The sequence below is a fragment of the Bolinopsis microptera genome, chromosome 1 (genome assembly GCF_026151205.1).
Source record: "Bolinopsis microptera isolate Bmic1 chromosome 1, MBARI_Bmic_1.0, whole genome shotgun sequence".
Taxonomy (NCBI): domain Eukaryota; kingdom Metazoa; phylum Ctenophora; class Tentaculata; order Lobata; family Bolinopsidae; genus Bolinopsis; species Bolinopsis microptera.
Window position 1 is genome coordinate 10,672,346 of NC_087072.1, and position 16,644 is coordinate 10,688,989.

The following is a 16,644-nucleotide window of genomic DNA, read 5'->3' on the forward strand; positions in this document are numbered from 1 at the left end:
CATCTCCACCCTGGTCTATCTTCTTCTCTGGTCGACAATTACATCTCTGGATATCTGGACTTACATCACAAAGATTTGTCTCCAAAACAAGGTCTATCTCATCAAATCACTGGTCCTCAAAGCAGAGCCAGGATTTTCTCTCACAAGTCTGACGAATCTGTAAACAACACTCTGACCTCCTTCTCCCAGGGAGAGATAGTAGTGGTACAGTTCCTCACTCCCTTAGCTCTCCCTGCTGTCCTCTGTTTTATTCTCATGATAATACAGATCTACTACCTCACCAAACAGAAAGTTGGGATTACTTCCAACCAACCTGGATCTGGCAAGAAGTCAACACAACTAAGCAAAGTGTCTTCAAAAGAACAGAGGACAGAGAAAAGGAAAAAACCAAGTCCTAACGGTAAAGCAGCTGTCACCATCCTGATTGTGACAACAATATATGTACTGACATCCATCCTGTCAGTGGCTGTTTGGCTGATCATCTACAGGACACACCTTGGAAGAGAAGACAAGATAAAGAAACTGTCCTGGACAGAGTTGGGTATGATCTACATCTCCAGCTCTACTTCACCTCTACTCTGCTCTACTGTTACTGCTCTTACACTTTTTCTGAGGAGCACTGCCATGCAGTGTCATCTTAAAGTAATGTTCGGGAAATTATTTAAACCTCAAACCTCCCCGGAACTCTCGATGAGAACTGAAGAATCTAGATAGAAGAGAACTAACATTTATTGTGCCTTCAGAGTCTTACAGAAAACAATCAGATATGTTTAAAATATGGTCAACAATGTAACTATAGGGCAGTCGTGAGACAAACCGGCAAGAAGAGATTTTTTGCCTTAAAGACACCACTGTGTGTAAACGATTTTTTAAATATATAAATTATTGCTGCACAACCAACTGATTGTGTGCAGAGACGAATGTTAGTAATGTAATAGAAGTTTGTAGATCGAGGCACGGGTGATAAGAGTTAGTAAACATTAGTCCATGAGAACCTATGAGCGCATGCCTAATTATCTTCGTGATTCTTTATATAACAGGTGTTTATATGCGCTCCCACTAAATCGCACGCCCAAATTTAAAGAAAATCCTTGTGAAAGGGACCTGAAGGCTCAAAAGTAATCTGGTTGGTGTATTTTTGGACGCCGATTCCGAATCACCTCCCATGACGTAGGGTAAAAATGCTTCCCTGGAAAATTATCGGCAAAAAACTGTTTTGTTCACGTGACAGGCTAGTAAGACACGAAATTGATTGTTTAGGGCTCGGGTTAGGGTTAGGGTTGTGGTTAGGGTTATGGATAGCTTTGGGTTTATGGTTAGGGTTAGAGTTGGGATTAGGGTTTATGTAAAACCATTTTGTTCGGCTGCAAAACCATAAAAACCAAAGTCACGTGATAATTTTTGGGCAAGCGAATTAGTAAGAGCCGTTTATATGATCTATTGTGTACTTCCAGCTAGACTTTCAGTCATTGTTAATGCTGCCTAGTTTCTTTGAGGTTATGGTCACCTGCAAGTTTGTAATCGCAGCAAGCTGAGTTTTCTACTCGAACATTCTACATCAACTTCGGTGGGAATAAAATTTTACCACACTCTCATAATAGTTTTAAAATACCAAATTACTCCACACGAAACATTTATACAGGATACTTTAGCCTGATATTATAAACAGATGGAATCATTTATATATATGATGGCACAAATTGTGAACCGTTGTAAAACACTAATTTCGAAGATACATTTTTAAACAACTATGTGATTACATCTGCCTCAGCGGACCAACGACTTGCCCAAATTACCACCAGAATAAAAGCTTTCAAATATATTTTTAGAACAAAACTGTTTTACCTTCTTTATTTGTGATATGTCTACAGTAAAATAAAATTATTGTCTTGTTATTATCCCCCTGATCACGACAAACTGGGTGTTTGAAAGACATCTCAATATGAAAATTGGCAAACTTTTAAGAAATACTAGTCATAATTTTAGAAAATATAGATCAGTTATTTTGGCTGACCGGTGCAACCAACTGATTGCGTGCTGAGACGAATGTTGGTAATGTTAGAAATATTTTAAGATCTGGGCACTCGAGATAAGAATCAGTTAGTCCATCAGAACTTAAGTCTTATGGGCACATGCCTAATTAAGATCATGATTCTTCGCAGGTGTTTATATGATCTGTTGGTTAATTAACAGCTAGACATTCAGTTACTGTTAACGCTGCTTAGTTTCTTTGAGGTTATGCTCTCCCTCAAGTTTGTAATCCCAGCAAGCTGGGTTTTCAGCGGTCTACTAGAACATTCTATATCAACTTCCTTTACAAAACCGATCATAATCGATAAAAGATCCCTTAGAAGTCTTAGATATCAACCATACACTGATATAAAATGGAACAATGGAACATATACCAAACCACCAAGCAATATAAACGATGAAAAACCTAATAACAAGGAAAACCCCAAAAGGCCATTGTTTCTAGAAGGAGAGATGAGCATAGAAGTCTATACAAAATATACCAAACCACCACCAAAAGTCGAAATCCTTACAAAACCACAACCTAAACCTCCTCCAGAGAAACCAGATAATACTACAAGTTCGAAACCATCCGAAAAAGGACCATGGCCAACAGGATACAACAATTATTGCCCAACAGAGATGCCGTTAAAGCATGATAAAGATAAGCCACACTTGCTTCTTCCTGTTATCACATCCTGCAACACACTGCTGATAATCCTCAGTCTTATCTTCAACCTCTTCATTCTCACTTACTACTGGACCAACTCTACCAACCTCCCCTCCATCCTCTACCTCCGAAACAGTGTAACTGACTTTATCAGTGCCATCGGGTTCCTGCTCCAAGCTCCTCTGGTTATGAGAGTTCTAGAAGAAGATGTTCCAACAAGTCTGCCTCTGATCAGTTACTGGATAACTACAGTTTCTGTTAGGATGAGTGTCTTCATGAACTGTGTGCTGGGTGTGGTCAGATGTATCAACATTCTCAACCCTTTCTATCCAGTCAACAGAAAGTATGTTACCATCTCCACCCTGGTCTATCTTCTTCTCTGGTCGACAATTACATCTCTGGATATCTGGACTTACATCACAAAGATTTGTCTCCAAAACAAGGTCTATCTCATCAAATCACTGGTCCTCAAAGCAGAGCCAGGATTTTCTCTCACAAGTCTGACAGGATCTGTAAACAACACTCTGACCTCCTTCTCCCAGGGAGAGATAGTAGTGGTACAGTTCCTCACTCCCTTAGCTCTCCCTGCTCTCCTCTGTTTTGTTCTCATGATAATACAGATATACTACCTCACCAGGCAAAAAGTTGGGATTACTTCCAACCAACCTGGATCTGGCAAGAAGTCAACACAACTAAGCAAAGTGTCTTCAAAAGAACAGAGGACAGAGAAAAGGAAGAAACCAAGTCCTAACCGTAAAGCAGCTGTCACCATCCTGATTGTGACAACAATATATGTACTGACATCCATCCTGTCAGTGGCTGTGTGGCTGATCATCTACAGGACACACCTTGGAAGAGAAGACAAGATAAAGAAACTGTCCTGGACAGAGTTGGGTATGATCTACATCTCCAGCTCTACTTCACCTCTACTCTGCTCTACTGTTACTGCTCTTACACTTTTTCTGAGGAGCACTGCCATGCAGCGTCATCTTAAAGTAATGTTTGGGAATTCATTCACAACCAAAATAACTCCGGAACTCTCGATGAGAACTGAAGAATCTAGAATCTAGATAGAAGCGAACTGACATTTATTGTGCCTTCAGAGTCTTACAGAAAACAATCAGATATGTTTAAAATATGGTCAACAATGTAATTGTAGGGCAGTCGTGAGACAAACCGACCCGAAGAGATTTTTTGCTTTAAAGACACTACTGTGTGTAATGTGTAAACGATTTTTTAAATAAATAAATTATTGCTGCACAACCAACTGATTGTGTACTGAGACGAATGTTGGTAATGTAATAGAAGTTTTTAGATGGAGGCACGAGTGATAAGAATCAGTAAACATTAGTCCATGAGAACCTATGGGCGCATGCCTAATTATCTTCGTGATTCTTTATATAACAGGTGTTTATATGATTTATTGTGTACTTCCAGCTAGATATTTAGTTATTGTGAATGCTGCTTAGTTTCTTTGAGGTTATGCTCTCCCTCAAGTTTGTGATCGCAACAAGCTGGTTTTTCAGCGGTCTACTAGAACATTCTATATCAACTTCCTTTACAAAACCGATCGTTATCGATAAAAGATCCCTTAGAAGTCTTAGAGATCAACCATACACTGAAATAAACACTAGGAGATATACCAAACTACCACCAATTACAAACATGATCTATACAATGCCACAACCTAAACCTTCTCCGGAGAAACCAGATAATACTAAGGAAACAGTACTTTTTCATCAGAACGTACTCGTATATACGAAACCATCCAACATAGAAAACGAAACAGGATCCAACAACCCCAACAATAATTGCCCTACAGAGACGCCGGTAAAGCATGATAAGCCACACTTGCTTCTTCCTGTTATCACATCCTGCAACACACTGCTGATAATCCTCAGTCTTATCTTCAACCTCTCCATTCTCACTTACTACTGGACCAACTCTACCAACCTCCCCTCCATCCTCTACCTCCGAACCAGTGTAACTGACTTTATCAGTGCCATCGGGTTCCTGCTCCAAGTTCCTCTGGTTATAAGAGTTCTAGAAGAAGATGTTCCAACAAGTCTGGCTCTGATCAGTTACTGGATAACTACAGTTGAGGGACCACATGCAAAACTGGTATATCTGTTTTTGATAGTTTTGAGATAAATGCATTTTACTGATTTAAAGATTCTATATCATGTGTAAAAAACACTTCTAAAAAATGGTATATCTGTCTATATACCATTTTTAAAACTAGAATTGTACCAAAACTGGTATATCTCACGATATACCATTTTTTTCTATAGGGTAAAGCACATAATTTTGTCATTTTTTGGCAATTTTCCGACTGCCTGATATAAACCATGGGTTTTAACCTCGTCTGAAATTCTGATTTAGATGAAACCTCCACCATGTTATAGTAGACAGTCTAGGCAAGTTCTAACACAAAAATGATCGAAATTGCTGGGGTTGAAGATGTCCAAAAAAATTATTTTGAAAAAATGACAAAATTAGGTGACTTTACTTAATTTTGTCACCCCGAACCTAATTTTGTCACTTGAAGATTGTGCAAAAAGTAACCGTTTCTCGGTATTTTAGACTACCTGGATGCATCATTCGAGCGCTTTTTTACCAACATTGACCTCAAAAATCCCAAAGATATGATGTTTTCATAGTTTTGTAGCTTGATGAAAAGATGACACTTTTTGGGTATATAATCTTAGAAAATAGCTCCAAATGCCCCTGAAACCACTGGCATCTTGAAAAACGATTGGTTCTAGGCCTAGGTTGAAATTTTCATGTCTGTAGATAGATTACTTGCTTAGTAATTTCATCAAATATTTTTTTTAGTCATTTTAGATTGAAAAAATCAGATTATCCACCTAATATTTCTCGGCGAAAATATGCTATTATAAGTGTTATGCTATTATAAGTGCCTTATACATATCCTATGGGCAAAAAAACTTCAGAATAGTTGTATAAGGCCATTTTCAACTCAATCTGTGATTTACAAGAAATTTGAGAAAGGTCGATTTTTTTGACAAAATTAGGTACTTTTGGCAAAATCGAATCTAATTTTGTCACCCTCTGTAACTTGAACAATAATTGCGCTAGAGACTTGAAAATTTGTACGTATACTTCTGCTGTAGAAGATATTTGAAATATGCAATGGCATGAAGGTAGCTCAATTACTTTTGAAATAGCAATAAATCAAAATTTTGAAAATTCCTTAAGAAAACCTTAAGGATCTTATTTATTTTTCGGGTTAACAGTTTCGCCTTCATTTTTGACACAGATGCAAAAGAGCTAGAAACTTAAACTTTGTACGAGCAGTTTCAGCAAAGTCTAAGCTTTCTTTTTATACACAATCCTTTTCTTTCAAGCTGAAATTCCGAGCCGAGGCAGTTTTTCAGAGCAAAATGACAAAATTAGGTACCCTGACAAAATTACGTGCCTTACCCTACTATAAACAATAAAATAATTTAACTGAGAATGGTATATCTGAAGATATACCATTTGGGCTGGCTAAAGTCTATAAAATGTGTATAGATATACCGGTTTTATAGAAGATAAGTTTCTTGAAGGTGGTCTATCTGCAGATATACCATTTTGTTTTCATGATTGTTAAAAGCTAAAATGGTATATTGTAACATATACCAGTTTTGGAAAAATAAAATTTCACTTTTTTTCAAAAATTTCTTCAAAATTGTTCAAAAAAAGTTCCAAAGATGCACCTTTTCACCCTGAAGACTATGAGCTACCTGCGCAAAATTGGTTCAGATATACCAGTTTTGCATGTGGTCCCTCAGTTTCTGTTAGGATGAGTGTCTTCATGAACTGTGTGCTGGGTGTGGTCAGATGTATCAACATTCTCAACCCTTTCTATCCAGTCAACAGAAAGTATGTTACCATCTCCACCCTGGTCTATCTTCTTCTCTGGTCGACAATTACATCTCTGGATATCTGGACTTACATCACAAAGATTTGTCTCCAAAACAAGGTCTATCTCATCAAATCACTGGTCCTCAAACCAGAGCCAGGATTTTCTCTCACAAGTCTGACAGGATCTGTAAACAACACTCTGACCTCCTTCTCTCAGGGAGAGATAGTAGTGGTACAGTTCCTCACTCCTTTAGCTCTCCCTGCTCTCCTCTGTTTTATTCTCATGATAATACAGATCTACTACCTCACCAGACAGAAAGCTGGGATTACTTCCAACCAACCTGGATCTGGCAAGAAGTCAACACAACTAAGCAAAGAGTCTTCAAAAGAACAGAGGACAGAGAAAAGGAAGAAACCAAGTCCTAACCGTAAAGCAGCTGTCACCATCCTGATTGTGACAACAATATATGTACTGACATCCATCCTGTCAGTGGTTGTGTGGCTGATAATCTACAGGACACACCTTGGAAGAGAAGACAAGATAAAGAAACTGTCCTGGACAGAGTTGGGTATGATCTACATCTCCAGCTCTACTTCACCTCTACTCTGCTCTACTGTTACCGCTCTTACTCTTTTTCTGAGGAGCACTGCCATGCAGCGTCATCTTAAAGTAATGTTCGGGAAATTATTTAAAACCAAAGTATCTCCGGAGCTCTCGATGAGAACTGAAGAATCTAGAATCTAGATAGAAGCGAACTGACATTTATTGTGCCTTCAGAGTCTTACAGAAAACAATTAGATATGTTTAAAATATGGTCAACAATGAAATTGTAGGGCAGTCGTGAGACAAACCGGCCCAAAGAGATTTTTTGCCTTAAAGACACCACTGTGTGTAAACGATTTTTTAAATAAATAAATTATTGCTGCACAACCAACTGATTGTGTGCTGAGACGAATGTTGGTAATGTAATAGAAGTTTTTAGATCGAGGCATGAGCGATAAGAGTCAGTAAACATTAGTCCATGAGAACCTATGAGCGCATGCCTAATTATCTTCGTGATTCTTTATACAACAGGTGTACATATATATATATATGATCTATTGTGTACTTTTAGCTAGACATTCAGTTACTGTTAATGCTGCCTAGTTTCTTACTATAACATTATATATCAACTTCCTTTACAAAACCGATTGGAATCGATAATGGATCCCTAAGAAGTCTTAGAGATCAACCATACACTGAAATAAAATCTAGGAGATATACCAAACCTATCTGGAGCTCTTGATGAGAACTGAAGAATCTATATGGAAGTGAACTTACATTTCTTTCTTTTGTTTATAAAAATGTTGGTTCTCGCCATTTAACATAACTTACATTAATTAATTTCGCTTGGAATTTCTTTGAGTATTTTGAAAACATCTCAGATCTGAGCCTATAATTAACATGTTTTAATTAACACATCATATAATGGAAATATTCTCGCTATATATATTATAACTTTTTGAGGAGAAGTTTCTTTCTGTGTTTTCCAAATTAAAGTACCCATTATATTAGAGTATTAGGAACGAAATGTTTAATTTGTTACAGAATTTTTCTGGTAGTATTAATCAACATGTATGAAAACATACCCCGAAGAATAGTTTTTCCAAGTAGATTTCGTCTCCAGCAGATATATTTTCCTCCGACTCTAGCTGAGCTCCCGGGATATCATCACAACCAAAATGAGACTTTAGTTCCTCCTATTAATTGGAGTACAATCAGTAATAATACCAGACATGCAACATGAGTGGTGATTATCGAATTATAATAAACAATTTGGACTATCGAAAATTACTATTCAAATGGTGGCGAAAGCTTACCATAACAGTTGGCAGTTCAATGTAGTCCAATGACTTGGTAATAACCCCGGCTGCTGTGTCAATGCCTCTGCTAATCTTCTTGATGGGGTTTGTGTACACCTTACCATCTTTACCAGTGAATTTGTTAAACAGCGATTTGTCGAACGCCTGGTAAATTAGATGCTAGGAACTATTGAGATTCAATGCTTAAAATCAAACGAGACATTTGCCCGAAAGCTGGCCGAACTGATCTGTAATAAAGCAAAACAGATCACTGATCAGGATAATCAGGTTTACCAGGAAAGTATTTGACCAGATGAAGTAACTGACGACAGTGCCCACTTACCAGAATGTGTATCATCTTCTGCAGGGTCTTGTGAACAAGTTCCTCGTATTTACTAACGTGGCTATTCAGTTCTTTAGTGCAGAACTTCATGTAGCCGTGTGTGGGTCGTCTGATGAGATTCATTGCGTTATTAACAAAGACTGTGTCCATAGTATCTCATAGTAACGAAACATGGATGTATTGATTCATACTATTGCAGCTAAATGTTAGGAACTTACCCGGAATCTATTCTAGAAGAGGTACAATGTTTGCCCTGGACAGCATTATTGCCAGGATCTCCATCTTCACCGCATTCTCCAGCAGAGACGTACAAGATAAATCCCTCTCGTACACCTTCTCCTGCAGGCGTCACCATGCCTCCTATCATTTGGGTGCAAGCCTGATGGCAAAATGTCGTTAAAAAATCTCACAAAGTTGAGATCATCCACTACCTTAGCTCGAGATTAGATAGCCATTAGCTTAGCTAGCTCAGATAGCTAGCGCGCCTATTTACCGCGCGCGCGTAAATTCTCGCTACAGTGAATATCTTTTGCAACATTTTCTTTAAAAATTTTGTGTTTGTACTTCGCGCCTGCCGTTAAAATATCTTCTGATCAACCGAGCATCAAGCTACAGTAGGATGGGACAAAATAGACGGTCTAATTGGATAAGATACACGCAAGAGGACAGGAATTTATTACCCCTAAATGTTCGGCAGGAATAATCTGCGAGCCGCATTGCTGATTGATTACACAGCCTCGAATACACTTCCGGACGCCCATGGACAGCACGGTATTATCGGCTGTACATCCCCTGAAAAATACGGAAATTAAGAGTGATATAGGATGAACAGTGATGAATATCGGAAAATGGTAAACCAAATTGTAAATAACCGCTTAAATTTGTTTCAGTAACTTTGTTCACCTTTCTATCCGTAAAACGCCTTGAGGTTGTTGGTCAACTCTGATGTTATCTTCTACCCATTTCAACACAGCTGGTAATAAGCTATCCTGAAATTAAGTGATTAAATAGAATGGAGGTAAGGGAAACACAATCCTTAAACTTTGTAACTGTTATGGTAGAGATAAATTTGAGAGTCCGGTAGACACTATATCAGACGTTTCCGAGTCTGGTCTTAAGAATACAGCTATGCTTTCACTTACACTGCAAAGTTTCACACATTCATATTCCCACACATATCAGTGATTTTGGCGGTGTTAGAATTTAGGAGTTGGAAATATAGGACCTCACTAAACTTCGTGTCATATTATAGGAATTTACAAAGTTGTTTCAAGGGATCACATATTTGGTATCCAGTGACGGCCTCGAACTTTAAAACCCACTGCTTGGATGTCAACTCACATTCTTCAGTTTAAAACCTATAATAAACAGTCACTAGTCACTGAAACAGTCACTAGTCACTGATTTTCTAAACCCAACAGCAGAGCATGTCCTAATTATATGGAAATTATATCGGGGACTTATTCCCAAAAAAGAGGGGAGCCGGTATCAAATTAATCAATTTGTAACACAAACTGAGGGCAGTGTGCAGAGAACAGGTAATTAACGGGAGGGGAGGGTGTAGCTGATAAAGGAATTACCGTGGTGTCTAACTCCCGTGTAACCCTGTCCTTAGGTTTAACCCCCCTCTCTCCCCCCTCTCTCTCTCGTTTATATAACTAGTCACTCCGACACACTCACACAAACATCTTGCGCTTCACACGAACCCTTCAAATTCCTCGGGGATTCAAACTATAAATTCGTAAATTCCTGGCATGTTGTCAGGGTACACCCGGAGTATTTGGGGTTCGCCTGTCTACCTAGACAGATTCAAGACATGATCTAATTCTTGGGTTTTAACTTGTCAGAGTTTCTAAATTTCCGTTTCAGACGTCCATCAAGACAGGTCTGAAGTCCTGTCTGATCGTGTTTGTGGTGACTAACTGAGCTGCTCAATATTTATCAGTACCCCTCTCCTCTCCCTTCTCTTGTCACGGAAACTCAGTGGTTTTGTGAAGAAATTCTACACTTTTTACCCTTTGAAACTCAAGCCATCGGTTAATCAATCAGAAAGAGGTTGACCGGTCACCTGATATATTTCGACCACTCAGAGATAGTTGTTTTGATCACGTGACAGACCACAGTCACTGAACTATTTTGCCGGGATGAAGCCCTCAAACCTCATCCCGGTAAAATTAGCACCCTCCGTACGAAATAATTAGACGATAATGAGGTGATTGGATGGTAATTGGGTAACGAAAATAAAACAGTAAAAACCACTCACCTCTATTAAGTTCCTCTGTGATTCTTCTAAACTGAAATGATAGAAATTTAGTACGGCTGTCCATGGCCACGGGGACACACTAACACCAGTAATATCATCATGTTTTGCGGCAACATCTTAGGCAATAACCGATTATGGCTCCTTATCTACAATCACCAATTATGCAATGAGATTTTTGGAGGATATATCCCAGATATCAGGACACAGTGAAGGGTCGTGTCCGTCTCATATTTGGTAATCTTCGACCTGACACGTGTCTCAGAAACCCAAGTTACAAGCCTTGCATATTTGGGTAATGGGTTGACTGGTATAAATAGCGTAGCTGGGGTGTTACAGCATGGTTAGTTGACTACGTAAACAAGGGTTAGAGGAATTTTAATTATGATTACGAGATTTTTTGCCCGGATTGGGTGCGACAAAAGTTAAATCATTGTTGACTCCTACTCCTACATGATTCCGATGGAAGGGTTATAACTATTTTTAGAAAAAATTACGGCTAAGAGATTTAGGGAGTTCCCAAAAGATTAAATCATGGCATGCTTATCTAACCTACCGCTGAAATGTTTAACACTCGCCAGAAGATAAAATTGTATCCAAAATAGATTTTCTTCTATTGATGTGACTTACAGAAACTAAATTGTAAGGAATTCGATACACAGAATGAGGAACGAATTCCAGGGTTATTGGATAAAGTCCGTTACTGAGTCTACATGGCGTGCCCTATATTTCCTTCCCTGATCTGTGAACTGATATTATTGACAAAGACTTGCAAGGGCTGCTGTCTAGCGGTGTCCGCGGTAGAAACCAGGATGGTGGTCTCACACCGCCTGTCTAGTCAATATATTGGGTTCATTATTATTACAGGTGTGCATGTAATGCAGACAAACGGATAAGAGACACTAATGTTCTGACAGATTATCATTTTTAAATTTAACTGAAAAAGTCCCGGCCCCTGCTATTCGATTATCGTTGAAAACTTATATCAAATTAATCGAATGATGGGTCGTTAGTGACTGTAGAATTTGTGTAACTTAAGTATAGACAGCTCAAGTGCAGGTTAGACTTTGTTTATTGATAAGATCTGTGCTCTACAATCTACATGTAACTGGTAATAGACAGTTCTGGGTATTCAGAGAACGGAATTTATAAGCATTATCACTAATCTACATTCAAAGTACGTGCTTTTTCATGGTTTATATTGAGCGATATGGATTGGCAAACAAGTGGGCGACACAGTAGAAATGTCTGGGTAACCCCTGACCCCACCTAGTTTTAAGTACGGACTAACGGAGCGATATCAGGTTGGGTTAGTTGCCATGGTGCTCTACTACTATGGTGCTAACGGTTTGTACATGCGGACAGCAGTACAGCTCCAGAGAAATACCATACGCTAGGAAAATATAAATGGATGAAATTCTATTTTTGAACGTTCCGATGAAATTGTATGTATATGAAGCTGCGTTATGAAGGTGTGTTCAAATTTGTTGGCCCTCAAAATATGTTGTATTGTCCTGCCCCTTGGTGTGGCACACGTTAGCGATAAAATTAATGGTCCTGTAATTCAATTACCAAACCTTGTAATGCAATATTGAAATCAAAGAAGGAATTGGAGCCGTGCTTTTGGTATCATTTGGTTGCAGACGCCAGAAATTTGAAAACAAATTCAAATTTATTAAGTCACCAACATATCTGTCCATTGACCAATAATTATGGAATATTAATTTGCCGCCAAAAGTTCATCGTGCCAACACATTATCACAAAGGGTGTAAATAATCTACCTTCTCCAAATCTCTACCCTGACCCCAGTGACCCCTCCCCATTAATTTCAGGATTTCCAAAACTGGAGCTTGGTGCCTGGTGCCTGGTGAACTTTGGGTTTCTTGGAATTTTCCCGCAAGAACGTCCAGAACATACGTGTTATTATTAAGGTAGACGGCTGCAAAACGGATTGGGTTGGGTGAACCTGTGCATTTGTTGGGTTTCCCCGGTTTTTGATAGGTGTTGATTGGATGTTAACTAGAAGTGTTATTAGCAGGTTTAACCTCCACCTTTTTGTTACTATCACCTGAATTTCCTCTTCTCTACAAAGGATCCTTCTAGAGATCAGGGTTTGATTGAAGTTTTAAAATCTTACAATTGTCGTCTGTAACTGTCAGTAACCTTGTCAGATAGTAATGACTCACTTTAATTATCGTGTATAATCCAATTCCCTAACCATAAAACATCAAATCTTAACTCTTAAGTCTGCTGCAACAAATTGCACTGTCGTATATCAGGAGACACCCAAAAATACATCAGTTCATAATATTAATAAAGAGGCATACAATTTAACAAAATAAGGTAATTCGACGTCACCCAGCCGGGACAATATTTTCTGGATAACTATTCAAGTTGATGGATAATGACGATTAGTTTTCAAATACGAGGTTCCTTGTATTGATCGGCATTACTACGTAACTTGTTACTCATGACCTCCAAGAGTGCCCGCTTTCTGCCATGTAATCGGTACCAATGACCATTCAAATGAGTTGGTACTATTTTTGGCTGCAACATTTAGAGAACTGTTAGATCTTTGCTACCTACCTACCGCGACAAAATTTATATTATATTTGGTTCTATGTTGCTACCATGGTGCTTCACCACATCACAAATACAGAAGTAGGTTGACACTAAGACACCAGAAAGATAGAAAATTAGACAATACCGAGTTAGAAGAATGACCACCATCCATTCTAATGAGTTCTGACGTAAGCGTCAAAAATCTAGTCCTGGACCTAGAATGTGTGAAGTACGCTCCGGCGGGTTAGAATGATCTACTCAAATACACAATTCTTCTAATTCTTAATACAGAATACATGCAGACAGCCGCATATTTTCGAGTGCTTACCAGCGGCTTATCACTAATTTATCAGGATTATTTGAGGACTATATTATATAAATTTTACACGCCTCCAAGTTCTACTTAAATGGTGATAAGTTTTCAGGAATAGTTCTCCCAAAATAGAGTCCTCCAGTAATTGCTACTTGTCGCGCTAGCATGCAGTTTGCATGTTTATGCTGATTATATTGATAAGCACCTGCTTCCCTAGCATTCTCCATGCTCACAGCTGTTCACCTCATTAGGTATTATATAACCTTGCTTCACAACACAATCAAGCAAATAACCACCTAATATAGGGCATGATGCTGCAACGATCTTCAGAAGGAAGAGAAAGTTTAAGTTTTTAAAACATATCGTTTTTATAATGAATTTATAGTTTTTAAAAGGTCTCGGTACTGGTTACACAGTGAGAGGAAGATAATATTACAATATGTGATAGCAGCTACACACCGCCCAGTCTCTAACCAGAGTTGATTTTAGAGCTCGCTTACATACAACCTACTCAGTGTACTTACGATGTTTATTTGATTTTATATCAGATAACAAAATAAAGAAATTTGAAGTAGTGTGTAGTACACAAGTACATGTATCTGTGCAGATAACCTTGTTTGCGAGTGAGCCCGCACGGAATTCCGTGCTGCACGCGGGACATATGCAATCCAATCAACTTGTCTGCAATCTCAACTCTTATCTGAAATGTCTCGCCTAAAACGATTTAGCTGTATAAATTGAAATCTGCTGGACATGACCTAATTTTAGGTATTTTCTAAAGGTATGTGCTGAAGCTGGCTTATATTATGATTTCAACTAGATAGCCAGTGAGCATCTAGACCAAGGACTGTTAAGTTTCATCTTTCCCTGATAATCGGACTGATAAGTTAGACTGCATCCTGATAATCTGATGATTCGTATGTGTGGAAAAAGAAAGAACGTATCGATTTCTTAAACTGTTAGTGACTTGGACCAAATATGGGTTTATCTCATCAGATTACAAAGAGAAAACACCAGTACCTACCAGATTCTGATACATGATCTTGGGTGTCTTTAATGACAAACAAGTTTTACAAAAAGTGGGGTATGTGGCGGGATCTAGGCCGTGACACCCCGCTTACGACCTGTTTCTAACTCAGTTTACCAGCTGTACTGCCTCCCCAAATTATTTATGAGTGAAACGTCAGAGTTTTGGAAAAATCACCAATGTTCTGCTCTATTCTAGTCGCTTTTGCAAATTTTCCGCATTCTAAGGCAGTATGAAATATTTTTTAAGATGTGTTGAGGAATGCTTAAACGGGTGAGCTGATTTAAGTGCCGACTCTTTTTATCTGTTGTTATGAGCAAGTGATAGGCACGGAGTGGACTTTATTCTCACATCTACCGTTATGGGCTGTGATTTTATTCTCCTACTTCTGAATTCTATTCATGTGGAATATAGTAAAGCAAAAACTCGAGACCTTAAACAAGATCCTAGATTCAAACACAACTCATCCAGCATTTCCTGTAGGTCGTAACAGCAGTAAACTCTTTCTACCACTCTTGTAGCCTTAACATGCCCAGATACCACTAATACATATTTCACTAACAACCAATAAAACATGTTTCTGCTTTTACGTGTAAAGATCAAACACTTGATGACGGGTGTACATTTTTAGCCTATAAAACACGCGGGTGTATGGTGTAAAACTTGGTAACCTTATCAGCTCGTAATTAAAGTAAACTTCCTTTGATACAGCCCTGTCTAGTTGTAGGGCAGTTTTGTACCAACTCTTGTCGGGCTGCACAAATTAGTTTCTTACCATCGATAAGCACAGTATTTTCTCTCTTTTTCAGACGCATACCGACATGGACACCAACATTTCGTTTACGACATGCCTTAATGGATGAGTTTATCTGGGGCTAATTTTACATTTTTTAGGAAACCGGAAAGGTTTGGGGTAAAAATTGAGATATTGGATATATAATATTATTATATCATATATATAATATCTCTGAGTGGTAATTTTATCGGCAAGTACATACAGTCTGATAATTACGTGTTCCTACTTACAGACGGCGGTGACGCATCAGTTCCACATCACCAAGATCAGATACCATTTGGAGGTGAGTTCTCAGAAATCACGTTCGGGATGTTTCGGACCATATTTTGTAATTACGAAATGACATTACTTACAATAATGTGATACATCTACCGTGCGTTTCTGCATTAATAAATCCTACACTGCTGTGGGGAGATGTGCACTGCGTTGTCACGTTTATGAGACCGGGGGAATGAAAGAATGTGTCACACATACTAATAATACCTGACTCCCTAGCAAGTCTCTCAAATTTAAATGTTTTATTTAGAACTTTGATGTACAAGGTAATTTGTGTCACGTACGAGCTAGAGCGTTTTTACCAGCCATGATATTAGTTAGCAGTTATTGGAAGTTAATAATACAAGTTAAAACTTAATAATGTAATGTTTAACTCAGACGGAGATTTTATCAGCCCAGTATATCTCAGTGTAATCTGTGTAAGTCATTAAATAAACCAACCTTTGTACTGAGTTATCGAGTTCAGTTATTATTGTGAGGGGAATTCGTTCACTTGATCCAGTCCTAATTACCTGAAATAATGATGTTAACTAAGGATGTAGTTAGGACCTTTTTTTAGAAAAACATTATTTGTCCGACGGAAGGATCTAAAGATGAACAAAGAATGTTTGGTATGCAAAAGCTGAGAACTTACCAGAAAAAGAAGAGGTATTAGCTTGGAGAACCACATTTCATAC

At 38.4% G+C, this 16,644-nt stretch overlaps 1 protein-coding gene across 1 annotated transcript in view; it reads right to left on the reverse strand.

The window, feature by feature from the left end:
• The window catches only part of LOC134811492 (uncharacterized), a 53,987-nt gene extending 37,343 nt beyond the window's left edge, over positions 1-16,644 (reverse strand). Inside the window, exons 1-9 of the mRNA XM_063818340.1 lie at positions 16,602-16,644; positions 16,409-16,479; positions 10,996-11,026; positions 9,636-9,721; positions 9,413-9,524; positions 8,951-9,111; positions 8,733-8,841; positions 8,408-8,554; positions 8,177-8,287 (exon numbers count right to left, since the gene is read on the reverse strand). Coding sequence (XP_063674410.1) covers positions 8,177-8,287; positions 8,408-8,554; positions 8,733-8,841; positions 8,951-9,111; positions 9,413-9,524; positions 9,636-9,721; positions 10,996-11,026; positions 16,409-16,479; positions 16,602-16,637 — 864 coding nt within the window. The 5' untranslated portion in view covers positions 16,638-16,644. The remainder of the gene's footprint in view (positions 1-8,176; positions 8,288-8,407; positions 8,555-8,732; positions 8,842-8,950; positions 9,112-9,412; positions 9,525-9,635; positions 9,722-10,995; positions 11,027-16,408; positions 16,480-16,601) is intronic.